This window comes from Sceloporus undulatus, chromosome 3, assembly GCF_019175285.1.
Source record: "Sceloporus undulatus isolate JIND9_A2432 ecotype Alabama chromosome 3, SceUnd_v1.1, whole genome shotgun sequence".
NCBI classification, from domain to species: Eukaryota; Metazoa; Chordata; class Lepidosauria; order Squamata; family Phrynosomatidae; genus Sceloporus; species Sceloporus undulatus.
The window spans coordinates 84,302,531-84,320,103 of record NC_056524.1 but is presented as its reverse complement, the minus strand read 5'-3'; the positions used below and the strand labels follow the sequence as shown (position 1 = coordinate 84,320,103).

General features: G+C 42.9%; 1 protein-coding gene across 1 annotated transcript in view; it reads left to right on the top strand.

Annotated features, from left to right (window-relative positions):
* Positions 1 to 1,128: 1,128 nt before the first annotated feature.
* Positions 1,129 to 17,573, top strand: part of PTCHD1 (patched domain containing 1) — a 65,337-nt gene continuing 48,892 nt past the window's right edge. Inside the window, 2 exon segments of the mRNA XM_042456916.1 lie at positions 1,129 to 1,712; positions 1,714 to 1,893. Coding sequence (XP_042312850.1) covers positions 1,542 to 1,712; positions 1,714 to 1,893 — 351 coding nt within the window. The 5' untranslated portion in view covers positions 1,129 to 1,541.

Here is a 17,573-nt window from a genome sequence, read left to right as displayed (position 1 = left end):
GCCAGGAAGAAGCAGCAGCAGCGGGAGCAAGAGCAGGAGCCCGGGAAAGAAAGGAGCAGTCCAGCCAGGAGGAGGAGGAGGAGGGCTCGCCTCCTAGACCAGGCTCCTGGCTTCGCCTCTCGCTGCTGCTGCTCTTCCTTCTCCTCCTGGCCAGGCGTGGACCCAGGAGGAGCCCAAGGCTGGAGGAGCATGGCAGCCTCCTTGGCCAGCCTCCGGGGGCTGAGGGCAGCCTTCCCCCGCCTTCCCTCCCCGGGGCTGCTCCTCCGGGGGCTCCTTCGCGGCTGAGGAGGAGGAGGAGGCTGGCAACGTGGCCACCATGCGCCCTCTCCCTCCGCCGCTTGCAGGGAGCGAGGAGGAGGAGGAGGAGGAGCACCCCATGAAATGAAGGCCTGCCCCCTCCGGCCCCCTTCGCCCCCCCAAGGGACTGGCTTTGCCTTCTCCGAGCCAAGCCCCACCAAGGGGAGCAGCTCCTGAGCAGAGGGCTTCCCAGCTGGCTGGCTGCCTCCGAGGCAGACCCCCCCTCCTCCGCCCCAGCAGAAGGCAGCCAGCCGCCCCCTGGGCTCCGGAAGAGAGAGACCTCCTCCTCGCCCGCCCCTGGCATGCCTGAGGCCGGGGGGCCACCCTCCCTCGCCTCCGCTCTCAGCCGCGGAAAAGCTCCGTCCTCCTCCTCCTCCTCCCTCGGCGGGGCTGGGGAGGCAGGGCAGCCCGGGGGAGCGCTACTTTGTAGGGAAAGACCCCCGCTGCCCTTCCTAACCCCAGCGCCGCCGCCGCCGCCTCAAAGGCCAGCGGGCGACACAACAACAGCCGCCGCCGCCTCTTCCTTCCTCAGGAGCCCGGCTCTAACCCTGGGGCGGGCGAGGGCTCTGTGAAGGAAGGCAGGCTGGCCTGAGTCCTCCTTCCCCGCCTCCTTGGCTCTCTCTGGCTCTCTTGGCCCCGCTTTCCTCCGCTGCTGCTCCTCGCCGGGGAGGGGCCCCCAGGCCTCGGGGTAGTCAGAGAGTGTCTCGCACCCCCCCCCCCCCCCCCCCCCGCCCCGACGCCACCCCCCCCCCCCCGCCCCCCCGGGACCCCCCCCCCCCCCCCCCCCCCCCCCGCTGGGCTCTTGGAGGAGAGAGGCAGAGAGCGGGCAAAGCCAGCCAGCCAGAGAGGGGTGCCACCCACCGCCCAGCTGCCTTCCCCGCCTCTCTCTCTCTCTCTCTCTCTCCTTCCCCCCATTTTCCCGCCTTCTTCTCCTTCTTCTCCCTCTTTTCCTCCTCTTCCTTGTCTCTCGGGAGAGTCTTTGTTGGTGTTGAAAGTCGGGGAGCGGCCATGAGGCTCTGGGGGGGACTCCCCTCTGGAGCCTGAAGGGAGGCGAGGAGGGGCGAGGAGAGGGAGGCAAGGGCAGGGCTTGGAGGGGGCTCTGGCACCCGGGGAGCCCTCGCCTTGCCCCCGGCCCTGCCCTCCCATGCTTCTGCGAGAATCTCCGGGGCGCCTTCCCGCCGCCGCTGCTGCTGCCCTGGGCTGGGCTGTCCCTCCCGCCCGGCCCCGGCTGCCGCCCTAGGAGGATGTTGCGGCAGGTGCTGCACAGGGGGCTGAGCACGTCCTTCGCCCGCCTCGGCCACTTCGTCGCCAGCCACCCGGTCTTCTTCGCCTCGGCGCCGGTGCTGCTCTCCATCCTGCTGGGGGCCAGCTTCAGCCGCTACCGAGTGGAGGAGAGCCTGGAGCAGCTGCTGGCCCCCCAAGCACAGCCTGGCCCGCATCGAGCGCAGCCTGGTCGACAGCCTCTTCCCGCTCAACCGCTCCAAGCACCGGCTCTACTCCGACCTCCAGACCCCCGGCAGGTACGGCAGGGTCCTGGTCACCTCCCTCCGCAAGGCCAACATGCTCGACCAGCACCACACCGACCTGATCCTCAAGGTAAGCCCGGCCCCCGCCCGCCCGCCCTGGCCAGCATCCAGAGCGGACCCCACCACAAACCCCAACTCCCAGATGGCCAGAGCCTTCAGCCAAGCAAGATTAGGTCTCCAGTGTGGACGCTGCTGAGTTGCCAAGTCCCTGCGCCCCTGCAACAGTTGGGTTGACTGCTGGTTGCAGAGGAGAGCAGAGAGTTGGTGAATGAAGATGGAGGGAATAAGGGGGTTCATCGTTACACTGTTTGGGTTTTATTATAAGCCGCTCTCGATCCCAATGGAGAAGCAGAGTATAAATAAAGTATTATTATTGTTGTTGTTATTATTATTATTATTATTATTATTATTATAGAATCGTAGAGTTGGAAGAGACCCCAAGGGCCATCCAGTCCAACCCCATTCTGCCATGCAGGATCTCTCAATCAAAGCATCCCCAACAGATGGCCATCCAGCCTCTGCTTAAGCACCTCTAAGGAAGGAGATTCCACTACACTCCAAGGAAGGCGTGTGTTCCACTATCAAATGGCCCTTAATGTCAGGAAGTCCCTCCTAATGTTGAGGTGGAATCTCTTTTCCTGGAGCTTGCATCCATTGTTCCAGGTCCTGTTCTCTGGAGCAGCAGAAAACAAGCTTGCTCCCTCCTCGATATGACATCCCTTCAAATATTTAAACAAGGATGGCAGTTTGAAAATGCAATCAACAATCCACCCAAAGAGTGGACACCTTTATTGGCCAACCAAAAGGCACACACACGGTAGTATACGCACCTCACAAGCTTTCAAAGCTCTGCTGGCTTCTTTGGTTTGCAATACTTTGCCTGAAGAAGAAGAAGGCAATGGAGCTTCGAAAGCTTGCAAGGCGCAGATACTACTGTGTGCATTTTGGGAGGCCCAATAAAGGTGTCCCCCTTCAGTGGATTGTTGGTTGTTATCAAACTGCCATCCCTTCATCATCATCATCATCATAACAAAACAGGAGGGGGGAAATGGAAGATGTCAGTCATAGGCCTGCATTTTGTTGCTTCTCTTCTGTAGTTGAGATGGTGTGGAGGGGCTGTCTCTTGCATGGTGCCCTCCTCTTAATGGTCCAACAGGGCTATCTCTGGAAGTTTTAAAACAGGTAAATGAAGGGATGGGAGTTTTTGAAAACAAGCAAAGAGTGACCGAAATGCACAGTACACAGTGGGACCTTGTTATCCGCTGGGGTTTGATTCCAGGATCCCCCCTGTGGATAACAAAATCCGTGGATGTTCAAGTCCCATTAAACATAACGGCAGAGCAAAATGCTGTCCCTTATATATAAAATGGCAAAATCAAGGTTTGCTATTTGGAATTTATACTTTTTTTTAAATATTTTCAAGCTATGGAAGCTTAAATCCATGGATAAAAATATCCATGGATAAGGAGGACCAACTGTATCTGCATCTTGCAAGCTTTCAGATCTCCTCTGGTTCTTCCTCAGGAGGGATAAAAAAATGAAGATGTTAGTCATAGGCCTGCATTTTGCTGTTTCTCTTCTTTAGTTAAGATGGTGTGGAGAGGTATCTCTTGCAATCTGGTCCCCTCCTTCTTGAATTTGGAAAATGGCTAACAGGGCTATCCCTGGAAGTTTTTAAAACAGGCTGCCTATACACATATATTCCCCCTCTTTCTCTCTTTCTTTCACTCTTTCTTTCACTCTCTTTCCCTCCCTCTCTTTCTCTCCTTCCCCCCTTTACTGCTTTCTTACTCAATGATAACTAGTTTCACTGATTTGCCAGGGAACCTAAACTTCAAAACTGCAGTCAATGGGCACAAAAAGAGAAAAGAAAAGAAATGCTTGTGGGTTTCCTCCTGTTTCCTTTCCCATAAACAAGACTAGCCAGGGATGAAAAAGAAAAATGCCACCAAACCCAATTTATAAGCCGCACTTATGTGTTAATTTAAATCAAGCACAGAACCTGTTTGATTTGAAATAAATCTCCTTTATGGCCAGCCATGCCATTTTGAGCATTGCCACAACTCACTCTTTCACCCACATGAAGACACAGAGAGAGAGACACTATTTCGGTGCAAAGGAGATAACTCCAAGTCAGAAGAGAGGATGAATGTTTGAATAATAAGCCTGTCGTGGATGTTTACGGTATGATATAATGAAAGATCTTGCCTTCTTAGGGCAATACTGCACCAAGAGAGGTATTACTTATTCCTATGTGCTGTTGTAATTTTTAGGGAATTGTGCTCCTGTCTACTTTCAAATAGGTACTGTCATGATGTGGAGTAAAGGTTTGGAGTAGAAACATGGAAAATATATGTTGGTGGCTTGATAAGAGGATCCTAGTTGGCGAAAGGGAGGGAAATGAATTTCTAAAACATGGAGTAATGTTTTAGAGGTGTGGCTATGAGCAAACACACACACACACACTTCTCAGTATTAGACAACTGTGCTGCATGTTTATGTTGCTCCCTTTGGAAAGTGCCAGACATTGTCTTTAGGGGGGAGGGAAATGCTGCCAAGCCTTCAAAACATACTGCAAAGTAATCTTCAATGTCTTGACCTTTAGTGTCTCTTACCTCAAATCAGAAAATACATATTCATACAGGTTCGACAATTCAAAAAAATACCCCATGCCAAGCATTCCATGAACCATTTCAAATGCAATCTGTAATCTTAGTAATTATGACCAACATTTAATGATTTATATATGTGAATATTGGTCTGGTGGCATGGAAACACCAACAGGCAAGATGTAGTCACTCTCTTCCCATTGACAAATTTCTGGCAGATAAGAAAACCCTGTGGAGATCAGTACTTCTGTCCTTCCCGAAATGCATTCCTTTAGAAGCAGGCTTAGGACTAGAATGTATTTCCTGCAAGTGTGATATCTCTGGAAATCTTAGTTCAATAGCAAAAAGACAGCATTGCCTCTGGATCAAAATGTGGTAACAGATCAGTTAGTATTCAGTGGGTGAGATGATGGTAAACCACACTCCATTGTTATTTTGACACCATGGGCTCTTGCAGTTAGTCTTTAGTCATCATGCATATCAACTGTTGTCTGTTGCTGCGTGGAAATCCTCTAGTCATTGTACAACCACCTCTGTTTTAATTGCTTTCCTTTGGGAAGGGCATTATTTGGAGGTAAATGTGTGGTGAAGTCTTTGAAATGGGCTGGAAGTCAGCATTATTCAAGTAGAGACAGAAAATGCAGTTCTTGACATGTGGCAATGTGGCCTTGCATTATGCAAGTAGCAGGTGGAAGAAGACGCAAGTACTAAAGCAGTAATCATAAAACCACTTACTAAGGAATAAGCCCTATTCAGCACAGTGGGACTTCCTTCCAAGTATGCTTCATAAGATGACACTGTCCTCCTTGGTTCTTCTAATGTTCCATAATGTAGCCACATTACAGTATCATGTGGTACAAAAGGTGAATGTTTCGCTGTCTATACCCCACAGGCAAAAGTGCCTAGGGGATGCTAATGGACAGAAATTGTTTTAATCTACTAGATCTGTACACCATGTCGATCTAGAATTGTTCTTTCCCCTGATTTTTCTCCTTTTCTTTCTCCCTCCCCCTCTCTCTCCAAAAATGGTCATAGCACCAATGATGCAATCTATTAGTTGACAGTATCCATCATCTCATCATCTTCAGGAGTAGGGATGTTTTCATCTACAGTATTCAAGTATGAAGGATCTGATCAGTGGGAAATCTTCCCCATTGTTATAAGTACGAGAAGAAGAGGTTCACCTTTCCAGCTGGCTAAATTTAAAGCAGTTGTATTTTGGTTAGGTGAAGAAACCAAATGCTATGTGTTTGGACTGTACATTGTTTGGTTTCAGCCTATTTTCTGTCAGTGGGGCTTAGGACATAATGGGAAGCTCTTCCTTCTCTTCTCTTCTCTTCTCTGCTCTGCTCTGCTCTGCTCTTTTTTTTTTATGAATCATATTGATGGAGAAAGGCGATAAAGTCACCAAGCCTGTATCAGCCACTGAAGGCTCACTAGCCACAGTGGGCCTCACATTAGTGTTGTATCAGCTGCTCATTCTCTCCTGTCAAGTGAACCTTGGCATATTTTACTGACTTCTAGCATGAACACTACAGCTCTGAAATTAAGATGTTCTGTATCCTATGCCTATCTGATCTTGGAAGCTAAGTCAGCCCTGGTTAGTACTTGGATGGGAGTCCACCAAGAAATACCAGGCGCTGTAGGCTGTGTTTCAGAGGAAGAAACTGGCAAAAACACCTCTGAATATTCCGTGCCTAAGAAAATGCAATGAAATTCATGGAGTCGTCATAGCGAGACTTGAAGGCACATACACACACCAACTAAGCCAGGTTTGGACATTGCTGATTTTTAAGAAATATTTTTGAAGTATTTCTGTTTACTTAAACTTTTATAATATTGAAGTGAAAAAAATCTAATGTGCTTTTTAAAATTTATATGTGCAGAACAATATCATCTAATTAAAAAATTTATTAGAGGCATATAGCTAAACTGCAAACTCCCGGTTGCAAAATTTAGGTAACTGCAATAGATCCTGCTTTGCAACTGACTTCCTTTTTAAAATTATTTTAAATTAAAGGACACTGCTAATTGCTGATATCTAGCAAGTTATCTTTTCTCATGTCAGAGGGTGATCTAATAATGAAAACAGGGAGGTTTTTTAATGAGTAAGCTGATAATATTGTAACAAGAAAGTAGGAATATCAGTGGACTTCAGTATAGTAGCTTTGCAATGGAAAGGTACTCTTAACTTGTGGCTCTAGCTTCAATAAAACACAATGGATTTTTCTTTAATATTTTGTAGCAGGAAAGCTAATAGAACTTAAAATTGTAAAACTACTATCTTGATTGGGAGGGAAGGGTATAGTGGCATAGAGTTTCTTTGGCCGTATTAATGCTTTACTTGATCCTGAAAATGTTTAGTAAAGCTGCCATGTTCCTTCTACCTCAACCAGACCCATTAGCAGTCTTTCTCTGTTCAGAGGGGCGATGGTTGTCTTACCTAAATTCCACGAGGGTCAGTAAACTGAGAATCAGTCCAGGCTGGATGGAGCAGCTATTAAGGAAGTGATTATTTTGTCCTGCAGAATGGTTTTCAACATATTCTGAAGGGATATGTTACTTTCTGAAAGTAACTAAGGTTGAAGGGGGGAAAACCCTTAGGTCTGATGAGAGAATAGTGTAAAAAAATTAAAGCCATATTAAAATGCTCTTTTAAAATAACGTTTGAAATTTATGAAAATTCATTATTTGTTACACTAATAAAGTAATTTTGATCTTAGTCATTATCTTATATTAGAAACACAACTTGGTTACTGGTACGTCCTCATTGCCCAAAACAGTTAGCTGATTAATTCTTTGGATTCTTAATGATTTTGCTGATTGTTGCTATCTTTATTGTATTTATTTGGTTTGTATAGCTATGGATTTTAAGACTTTATTTGATATTTAGATTTTTTGTGTTTTTTATGTTTTAGAATTTTATAAACTACATAAAGGAATAAGTTGATTGGGCAGTACAGTATATACATGTGGATAGATAAATATATAAAGAAAGAAAATCCAGGGCTAGTCAATTTTTACTTTCATATGTTAGATCGAAAATCTGAGCAGCACTCTCCCTGACGGTAAAAATACAATATTTCAAAAATATCATTTGTGGCTATTGTAGACTAGCAAGATCAACTCCCTGAAATGGTTGCCTTGCTCTGCTTAATGGTGTTGCTGTAATAGCTAATCCAGCTATAATGCAAAGTGAAGATCTCATGTACTCTAAAGGCACCAGAATCTGTTTGATCTTGGAAGCTAAGCAGGGTCAGTCCTGGTTAATACCTGAATGGGAGACTACCAACAAGTACCAGGTTGTATAGGCTATATTTCAAATGAAAACCACCTATGAGGATTCCTTGCCTAACAAAACCCTATTAAATTCATGGGGTCACCATAAGTCAACAGGCAAGTTGAAGGCGCGCACGCACACACACACACACACACACACACACAGAGTTTAGTGACAATTTATAACAAGTATTTTTCTGATTTTAGCTTCAGAAACATAGGTTTCCTCTAGTAAGAACCCCTTTTGAATGTTGATCCCCCTTGGTGAAAGGAGCCATTTCTGATGAATGGCTGCGTCAGGCCTTGCTGCCATATATATGTATTCAGGTTAGTGATGCAAATTTTCTTTTACACTTAAGTGACATGAATAAATATCATATCACTGGAGGAAATCTTATTATGAGATTTTCCAGCATAAAACCATCTTTCATACTATAAAATGGTAGGCCTGTGTATGGGTATATGGGGGGCATTGCTAGAAATTAATGGAATACTAATATTTAAACTCATGTACAGAAACAATTTTGGATGAGATCTCAAGGACTGAATAGGGGTGTATGGCAGGAGATCATGGTTCAAGTAACCTGGCTGGAATGCATTTAGAAATTAAAATACAAATCCTTTTACTTAACCTGAGATTTAATACAAGTACTCCTCCTGGGCCCAGAAATAGACTGGTAGACAGTGTAGACAATGAAGCACACTCATAATAGGATTATACTGAAAACAGGAAAAAATGATAGCCATTCCAGAAGTAGACTATAAATTTTTTATTAGTAAAACCTTTCAGCAGAGCTGAGGATAGTCTGTGTTGGGGTCGGGTGGTTAGGTAGCCAAGTTCAGATCCCAATTAGTCAGGAAGGTCACTTGGGCCAATCACTGTTTTTCAGACTACCTATCCCACAAAGTTTTTCATCATGAGTAGGGATAACTATGTATGCTGTATCAAACTGCTTGGAGGAAAGATGGCATATAAATTTTGACCATCTATCTGTCATTGCCAAATTAAGACTGAATTCAAAGATCTGTTTACATCTGTAATTTATGCCCACATGCTTGTTTGCACAATTTATTCTGTTCTTGCTTATTCGGAGGTCAAAAAGCTAAACAGAGCACCTTATTATGGTCTTCTGGAAATCCTGCTTACCTATCAACAGTTTCTGAAAATTCACCAGATATTTCACACACGTTTTTAAGGCTTCCATGAGGACTATCAATTTACATAATATAAAAGATTGTGGCCAGTATTCTACATCAGCTATTTAGTCAATTATAATCAACTGAGGCAGTATCTGCTCTGTAGAATTAATGCAGTTTGACATTGCCATGGCTCAATGCAATGGAATTCTGGAATTGTAATTTTGTGAGATATTTAGCCTTGTCTGTTAGAGAGCTCTGGTGCCACAACAAACTACAAATCCCAGGATTCCACAGGATGGAGCCAAGGCAGTTACAGCAGTGTTAAACTGCATTAATTCCTACTGTGTGAAAACAGCAGCAGTAACTCTCTGCTGGCCTGACTCCCCAAACTGGTGGAAACAACATTCACTCATGCTCTGATCACTGGCAGAATAAACCTCTTTCTTTCCCTGCAGCTGGTGCCTAGTAAAGTTGGGGGAGTTACTATTGTGGCAATAGTTTCACAATCATGACTAGGCAGCTATCATGAATATGGAACATGTATGAGTAGCTACATTAACTAAGTAGCTCATGTAAAATACTGACCAATATTTTAAGGTTCTAAACCCTGTGCTTGGTACCTGCTTTTGTGCTATGCAAAAGAACTGCCAAATTGTGCTATTGTACTATTCGGACAAGGAACCAGACTCCATAAAGCCCTGTCTGCCTGTGTTTCACATATTCAGACCATTTTATATAATGTATATACTCAAGTATAAGTCTAGAAATTTTACTCAAAAAATTGACTTCAAAAACCTGGATCGATTTATCCACGAGTCAGTGTAAGTCCTCTTTTTAACAAAAGGGAACCATCCCCTGATGAAATGCAAGAGCATAATCTGTCCTGGAAGCACTGACCTCCCTCTACTCGCTCATCCATCCAGTCTTTAGGGTGAGTACAAACAGTTATGTCCTCTGGAATTTTGTAAGTTTTTTAGCATTGTTTTCCTTTGCTTCACCCTTTAGATCTTTTGTTACATGGCCCTAAGTTTTACCTTCGACATATCCACAGATCATATCAAAATCCATAATTTTGGTTCCTAAACCTGCCCTCAACTTATATGTGAGGTTGACTTATAGTTGAGTATATACGGTATGCTTCAGAGAATGTCAAACTTTGGTATCGACACTCACACAAGCATACTTGCATTTCTATGCGAATCACCAAATCTAGTTATATTTTCATTCTGCTCAGCCATTTTTGCTACCAGCCATAATAAAGTGATGCAGTGTAGCCCCACATTTTCAGATATTAACAAAAGGAAACTGTTGCATGTGCAATTTTACATACCAATGTTGATGTTCACCAAATTTTGAATGTTTACAGCAAACAGCTTGGGTTACCAAGTAGTCAGAGCAACCCAAACACACATACTGAGAGGCCATCTGAGTGTAAAGATATATTATATTTTTGTAAAAGTTTTCTTTTTTAAAAAAAACAACCTTACAAGGACTGATGACCTTTTAGGGGATGCAGAATGTTGAAGTGGCAATTGCAGGAGGGGTGATGATATCAGAAGAAGTCTTGACTACGTATAATAAAGTATGTGTAGTATTAGGTTCTAAAACGCATCCCTCTGTAATGTTTGTGTGTTGTGTGCCTTCAGGTTGTTTCTGACTTACTTACAACAACAATTACAACAGTCTGTAGTATACAGAGATATTTTACGGAAGGAAGAAAAAGTAATGGATACTTGTTTCCTTTCCCACTCCCCAAACCATTCCCACCGTAATAATGCTGTAAATATTCAGATCCTGGGATGGCAATACAGAATTGTATACTACTTCAAGGGAAGGTTTCATTTGTATGTATGCAAGGAGCTCTTGTAGCAACTTTGACACTAACTAAACGAGAGGGGCTGGTAGCATCTCATTTCCATACCCACCAAGTTTTGCATCTCTATTGCCATTTTCATACATTCTCATACACAGCCTGTTTTTCTAAGTTTGTCCCTGGACCCTTCACTCCATCCTATGCATCTGAGGAAGTAGATCCAAGTTTATGAAAGCTCATGCTGCCAGCTTCTCTCTTTTAGTTAGTCTCAAAAGTGCTACAAGATCCCCTTGCATACTGATTTTCCAGACTAACATAGCTATGTCTGAATTCATTAGGGTGTGTTAGAAGAAAGGATAATTTCCTTCTTGTGAAATTATCCCCAACTGGAAGGCTACAAGGCTCAGTTTCTGGACAGTGAACAAGGAAAATCCTCTTGGAGGAGGGCCGTACACTGCAACATTTTATTGCAGCTCTCAATTGCTCATAAAGAACAAGACTGATGCTAAACCACTATTAAAATCATTGGTGGTATTCAGTCAGTAACCAGCAGTGGTTCCAGCATCAGTGGAATGACAGATCTACTCTGGGTTTTAGCCTGCACTTTAAAGGCATTAGCCACAGTTCTTAGCCCAATCTCCAAAATAGGTTTCACTTCTTTGATAGCTATTTGGTTTCCACTGTTCCAAGTGCTTTATAAAAAGAAGCTAAAAAAATACATTTTCATACCTTCTGTCCACTTCAGAGGAAGCTTCAAAGAAATCAGTAGCCAAAGCAACCTTCTTGAACTCAGGTGATCACAAATCACTAAGGCAGAATCCCTGAACTAGATTTGTTTTTGAAGCAGCCTCTTCAATTTTGCCTTCTGGGATGCTTGCCACTGACATTTGCAACACCCCCCCCCTCCCACAAAGCTCTGAGGGGATAATTTTTCTCTTTAATGAGAGAACCTGAGGTTCTCCTATAATGCTCTCATATAATGACATGGCTCCAGGGGGTTCAGGCTTTGTAAAGAAAAATGTCTCCCGTCATAAGAGTTTTTAACCCTAGCAGCATGCAGCATCCTTTTTAGTTTTTCTAACCACAGGTTGCTCTTTGTCCTTGGCCTCAAAGTCAATCTGTAAACAACAGAGGGCAGAATTTATAGTTCTGCTGTAGTGTCACAAGTGTCAGGCTGTCATATTGGCAATGTTTTTCTATTTTTGTCAGATTACTCACTCGGCTGGAACAAAATATATCCATCACACTAATTTTATATGGCGAGCTATTTATTGCCACATGTCTAGTGACACAGCATAACTTGGAGTAATGATGTACCATATTTCTCCACAAAATGCCACGTACAATGTTATGAAAACAAAAGCAAAAATAAACATTTTTCAACTGGTTGAAAGTAGGTAAACTGCCAGGTTGCGGATAAGAAAGTTGTACAAAACACAGAAAATCTCTCTCATTCCTCATTACTAACCAAATTAGCTTGGTGTTGTATTATATAAACTTAGCATTGATAGAAATCCTAATCCTACAACCTTTCATTCCAACATGCTGACATTGGAATGAAGTCGAGAATTTAGCCAGGATATTTATTTTCATTTGCAAGCTCTATTCCTGCAGTGACATGGTGGCTCCATATTTTTGGGAAGTTCTGAGAGCTCCTCTCCTCCTCTCTGCAGTTGTTCAATTGCTGCCCCTCTATAGGGACAAGTTCTGCTCACACCAGTCACTGGCTGGTGCTTTCCTTCTGAGCAGAACTCACAGCGCATAACTCCCATAATCCCCAAAGCTAACTTTCAGTTGGGTTTAACTGTTTATTTTTCCTTTACCTTTGGTAATCAATGTTGTAACTGTCTTTGTTTTTTAATATGCAAAGGGATCTTGCAGCACCTTTGAGACCACAGCCGCCTCTATCTGTGCTGAATCGGGCCACAGCAACTACACGTTGCAGCCCTGATATCTCCTTTCTGCAGCACAAAAAGGAGCCACAAAAAAGGCTCTTTTTTGCAGTCTGGAAGGCTGCCATAGCTACTGATACGTGGCTTTTCATGTAGACGCAGCACCAGAGGAGCGCTGTGTAGCATCACACTGGCCTGGGGACAGAGTCAGGGCAAACGTCATGTACATACCATGCTGGTCTGCACAGCCCCTAACTGTGTGCAAGAAATTGTAGCATGAGCTCAGTCTGCTTCCTTTTAAACTATTGTAAGCTGCCTTGGCTCTCATTTGTGGAGAAAGGTGGGATGTAAGTGCAACAAATAAAAAAATAAATTTAACAGAAGGTCACCCAGGCTTTGGGATTCTGTCAGTTATAGTCCCCAAAAGTAACTGTTCTAATTTGAACAAAGTGGATAAGCAGATGCTAGGATGAACAGGAACAGAGATAGATATCTCTAGTAATGAGCAGTGAACTGCCCATTGAAGTATGGGCTTTGACATTGCCAGTGATGCCAACCCCTGATGGTATGTGAGGTAAGTTTCCTTTAGAAGATGTAAGCATGTTCAGAGTCACTGGCCACAGATTTTCCCTTCTCTGGTGCACATACTCTATATACTCATGTATAAGTCTAGAAATTTTAGTCCAAAAAAATGACCCCAAAAACCTGGATCGACTTATCCACAGGTCAATGTAAGTCCTGGAGAATCCCTGGGTGAAAGTGAACAATCCCCGGGTGATAGGGAGGAGTGCAATCTATCCTGAAAGCACTGACCCCCTTCTATTCTCTCATTCATCCAGCCTTTTGTGTGAGTACAGTTAATGTCTGCAGGAATTTTGTAAGTTCTTTAGCATTCTTTTCCTTTGCTTCATATTCATCCTTTAGATCTTTTGTTACATGCCGCTAAGTTTTATCTTTGACTTATCCACGGGTCATATCAAAATCCATAATTTTGGCCCCAAAACCTGCAATCGACTTATACATGAGGCCAACTTATAGTTGAGTACAGTGGACCCTTGTTATACACTGCAGTTTGGTTCCAAGATCCCCCGTCAATATAATGACATAGCAAAATGGTGTCCCTTATAAAAAATGGAAAATCAAGGTAAATGTATACTTTTTTGAACATTTTCAAACTGTGGATGCTTGAATCCGTGTATAAAAAATCCACGTATAATAAGGGCTGACTGTACATACAGTATTTATTTTAAAATTTTCTGTTGCTTCTTTAATTATCAGGTGCTACAGGATTCAGAGTCATGACAAAAGGCTTTCAAAACTGGGAGTCATTAAGAGCTCACAGAAACCTACAGCAATCTCTTTCTGTTCTGAGTCAGTCCTGGGTTTGTTTGAGTCTGCTTTAGGACCAGAGTTTGCTTGTGAACTTTTAAGGTTTAAAAGGTGTCTAGTTCTAGCGTAGAGACCTTTTTGGAAAGGTGTTTACTGGAGCAGGTGGGTTTAGTTTCATTCTGTTATTTTTCAGCCATTGACTGGATCGTAGTTTTACTATGATCGACAGGGTTTATAGACTTTCAATATTATATAACTGTGCAAAGGAATGCTCCTGACCTTCCCCAGTAGGAATGCAGTTTGTTTACCTAAAAGGGACAGACCAGAATAGACTTTGATACAATTCATGTTGTGTGTGTATTTTCTAAAATACCTACCAGTTTCCCCGATGATATATCTTTGTGCGTTGTATGCTGATGTTTTGAATGTTGGGAGATCATTTTCCTTTTATGTTTTGAAGTATCTTGCTAATAGGTCTGGGAACAAGAACAACACCTCTTCTCATTCCCCATTGCCCAGTTTTTTCTGCAGACTTCCAACAGTTCCCTATTTGTCTTTAGTTTCAGACATTCTCTTTCATATAAATGCCTCATGGAAGCACTGTCTCAACTACAAGACAAGGAAAACAACTAGTTACGGAGTTGTACTCTTGGGGTGCATACAGACATACACTCTGAGTAGTGAGATTGCTATGGAAGCAGACACATACTATGTTTAGATGTGCCTTTTTCTTTCATGGATTGAGCAAAACTGATTCCATGCATTTGACACAGTTGACTTGAGAAGTCATCTCTGCACAGTACTGATTGGCTAGAAATTCCTCATGTCATTTACCTATCTCTTTTTGAAGCACTTTTCAAGGCTTTTGAAATTGTCGGCTTTTGATTTGTTTGTTTTCTTTTTGAAGGTAAAATGAGACAAACCCATCTTAGATAGGTGTATAGGAGGATTTTTAAAAGACGGGGGAAATAGTTCTCCTGGAGCAGAATGCAGCAGGAAAAAAAACTATTAAATCAGTTTGAATTGTTGGCACGTTTGTCAAATACATTGGGAAAGGGTAAAGGAAGCCAAGAGCCCAATCTGCACTGCAAAAATAATGCAATTTGACACTGCTTTAATTGTCATGTCTCAATGCTATAGATTTCTGAGATTTGTAGTTTTGTGAGATATTTAGTTCTCTCTGTTAGAGAGCTCTGGTGCCACAACAAACTACAAATTCCATGATTCCATAGCATGGAGCCATGGCAGTTAAGCAGTATTAAATGGCATTATATCTGCAGTGCAGATGCAGCCAATCTCAGGCTATGTGCAGAAAGGGGGGAAATAGCTAAGCCCTTAATTATTTTGGGGGAGAAGAGCTAAGAAAAACTTTCATGCATCTATTTTATTTTACACCTTTTATAGAGTATTATATCTTGTTCTGATCTCTTCTTACATCAGGCAAACTGCTACTACGTAATTCCTTTGGCCTCCAGTGCATCCACACTGCAGAAATAATCCAGTTTGACACCATGGCTCAGTACTGTGGAATTTTAAGAACTGTAGTTTTGTGAGACATTTAACCTTCTCTATCAGACCTCTGGTGTCACAACAAACTACCATTCCCAGAATTCCATAGCACTGAGCCATGACAGTTAAAGTAGTGTCAAACTGCATTATTTCTGCAGTGCAAATGCAGCCTAAAAGAACTAAGTAAGGCCTTTTGAAATGTAAGAATTTCATACATAAGAACTGATGTTGCTTTGGGGGCATACATTATGAAAAAGTGTAAGGTCAGAAATCAGTGATCTGTATGGCTTTTATTTTCAGGAAGGTTTGGAGCAGCTTAAAGCAGGGATAGCACAAAGCTTGTGAGCAGCACAAAGCATGGGCTGTGCTTTTAAGAGTCACATGAGACAAGGGAGATTAACACACGGAAAAGGACATCCTTGTACCATCCTTTTCCCGCCCTTAATGTGTGAAGAACTTTCACATGACGTCATGTTTATCCGGTCATTATTCTGACATCGAAGTGCAATTTACTGCGATTACACAAAAGACTTTCTGATGATGTCACTCTGATCCCATCATTGTCCCAGCAGTGAGGTGGAATTGTCCCATCATTTCCCTTCGTTTTTCATTAACGGAATAACCCATTAATAGTAATGAAAGGACAATTCCACTTCACTGACAGGATAATCACTAGATAAGCACGATGTGTATGATATTCTTTTGCACGATTGCGATAAGGATGGGATAAAGATGGGAGAGTGATCCACTTTGCTCCTGCCCCATCCTGTCCCCCCTCTGATAATCTCCTATGAGATAAACAGGTAAAACCTTTGCCTGCAATGGCAGGAAAAGTACTTTCTATTCGTTAGTGTGGCTGGTGACTCTGATATCTGTGAGGTAGTAAACTGCAAAAATAGATCAAGCATATTTTGGGGATAGGAGTCAGTGACTTGGATTCATCTTTCTTTAAACCTAAAATGCAGAATGGATTGACCACCCAGCTGGCATCAGAACCACCAGCTGCCAGGGATGCTGATTCTATTTGTTATGAGTTTCTGTCCTTTTTAAATTAAAGATGCCAATCCATAGTAGGAAAAAATATAACTCATGTAATATTTCTCCTTTCTAGAAAGCATCTGAAAATACAGTGGACCCTTAGTATCCACTTGGATTTTGTTCCAGGATGCCCCATGGATACTAAAATCCATGAATGCTCAAGTCTCATTAGTCTAATTATATACAGTAGCATAGTAAAATGGTGTCCCTTATATAAAATGGCAACATCAAGGTTTGCCTTTTTGGTTCTGGGTTTTTTAAAAATATTTTTTTAAGTCATGGATGGTTGACTCCATGGATGCAGAATCCACAGATATGCAGGGCCAACTGTACTTACAAAGAGACATACTATATGTTTTCTGATTGGTTTAAATGGCTAGCAACCATAAGGCTGTGACATGCTTTAGTTTGTGTATAATTGAAATGCTTGGCTTCCGGCTAGGTGTCCACAGAGCCATGGTAGTATAGGAGGGTGACTTGATTAATCACCTCTCCCACTGTACAGATCATCATTGCACAGATGAAGCCACTCTGCCCCTTGCTACCTTGGTTTGGGGGATATACATGCACAACACCCAAAGAAGATATTTGAGAAACAAGTTACATGGGATGGGCAGTGTTCTACTCCCACTGCTGGTGCAGTAGGCTTTTTTGCTTCTTGTCGCCTTCATCTGTTTACTTCTACCTTCACTATGTTCCCAGAGGAAGCAATAGAATCTTAGCCAGAATCATCAAACATTTGACCAGCTAATCACTTTTTTAGCGAATAAGTTGCTTGAATTCATTAACTCATAGTTTTCATGGTTTACAGCACTAAGATGGTTATTGGAGCAGGTAGAATCTCATAACGGAAAAGTGACTCCAACACCACACCATCAGAGGTTCTCAGTCTATTCTCGTCTCTGTGAATCAGAATTACCACTTGTTTTCCCACATAAATGTTCAGGATAATTTATCATGAATTATGAAACCTTTATAGTGCTTTATAAACATCATTTGATTAAGACAATCAGGGTTAGTTCACTAGCATATTTGCCAGAACCTTGTGGGTAGTATATTTTAAAAGGTATTCACTCATTTCCAAAAATCTAATCACTGTTCTTCACACACCTCATGGAGGGATAGTTAATGGAGCTACCTA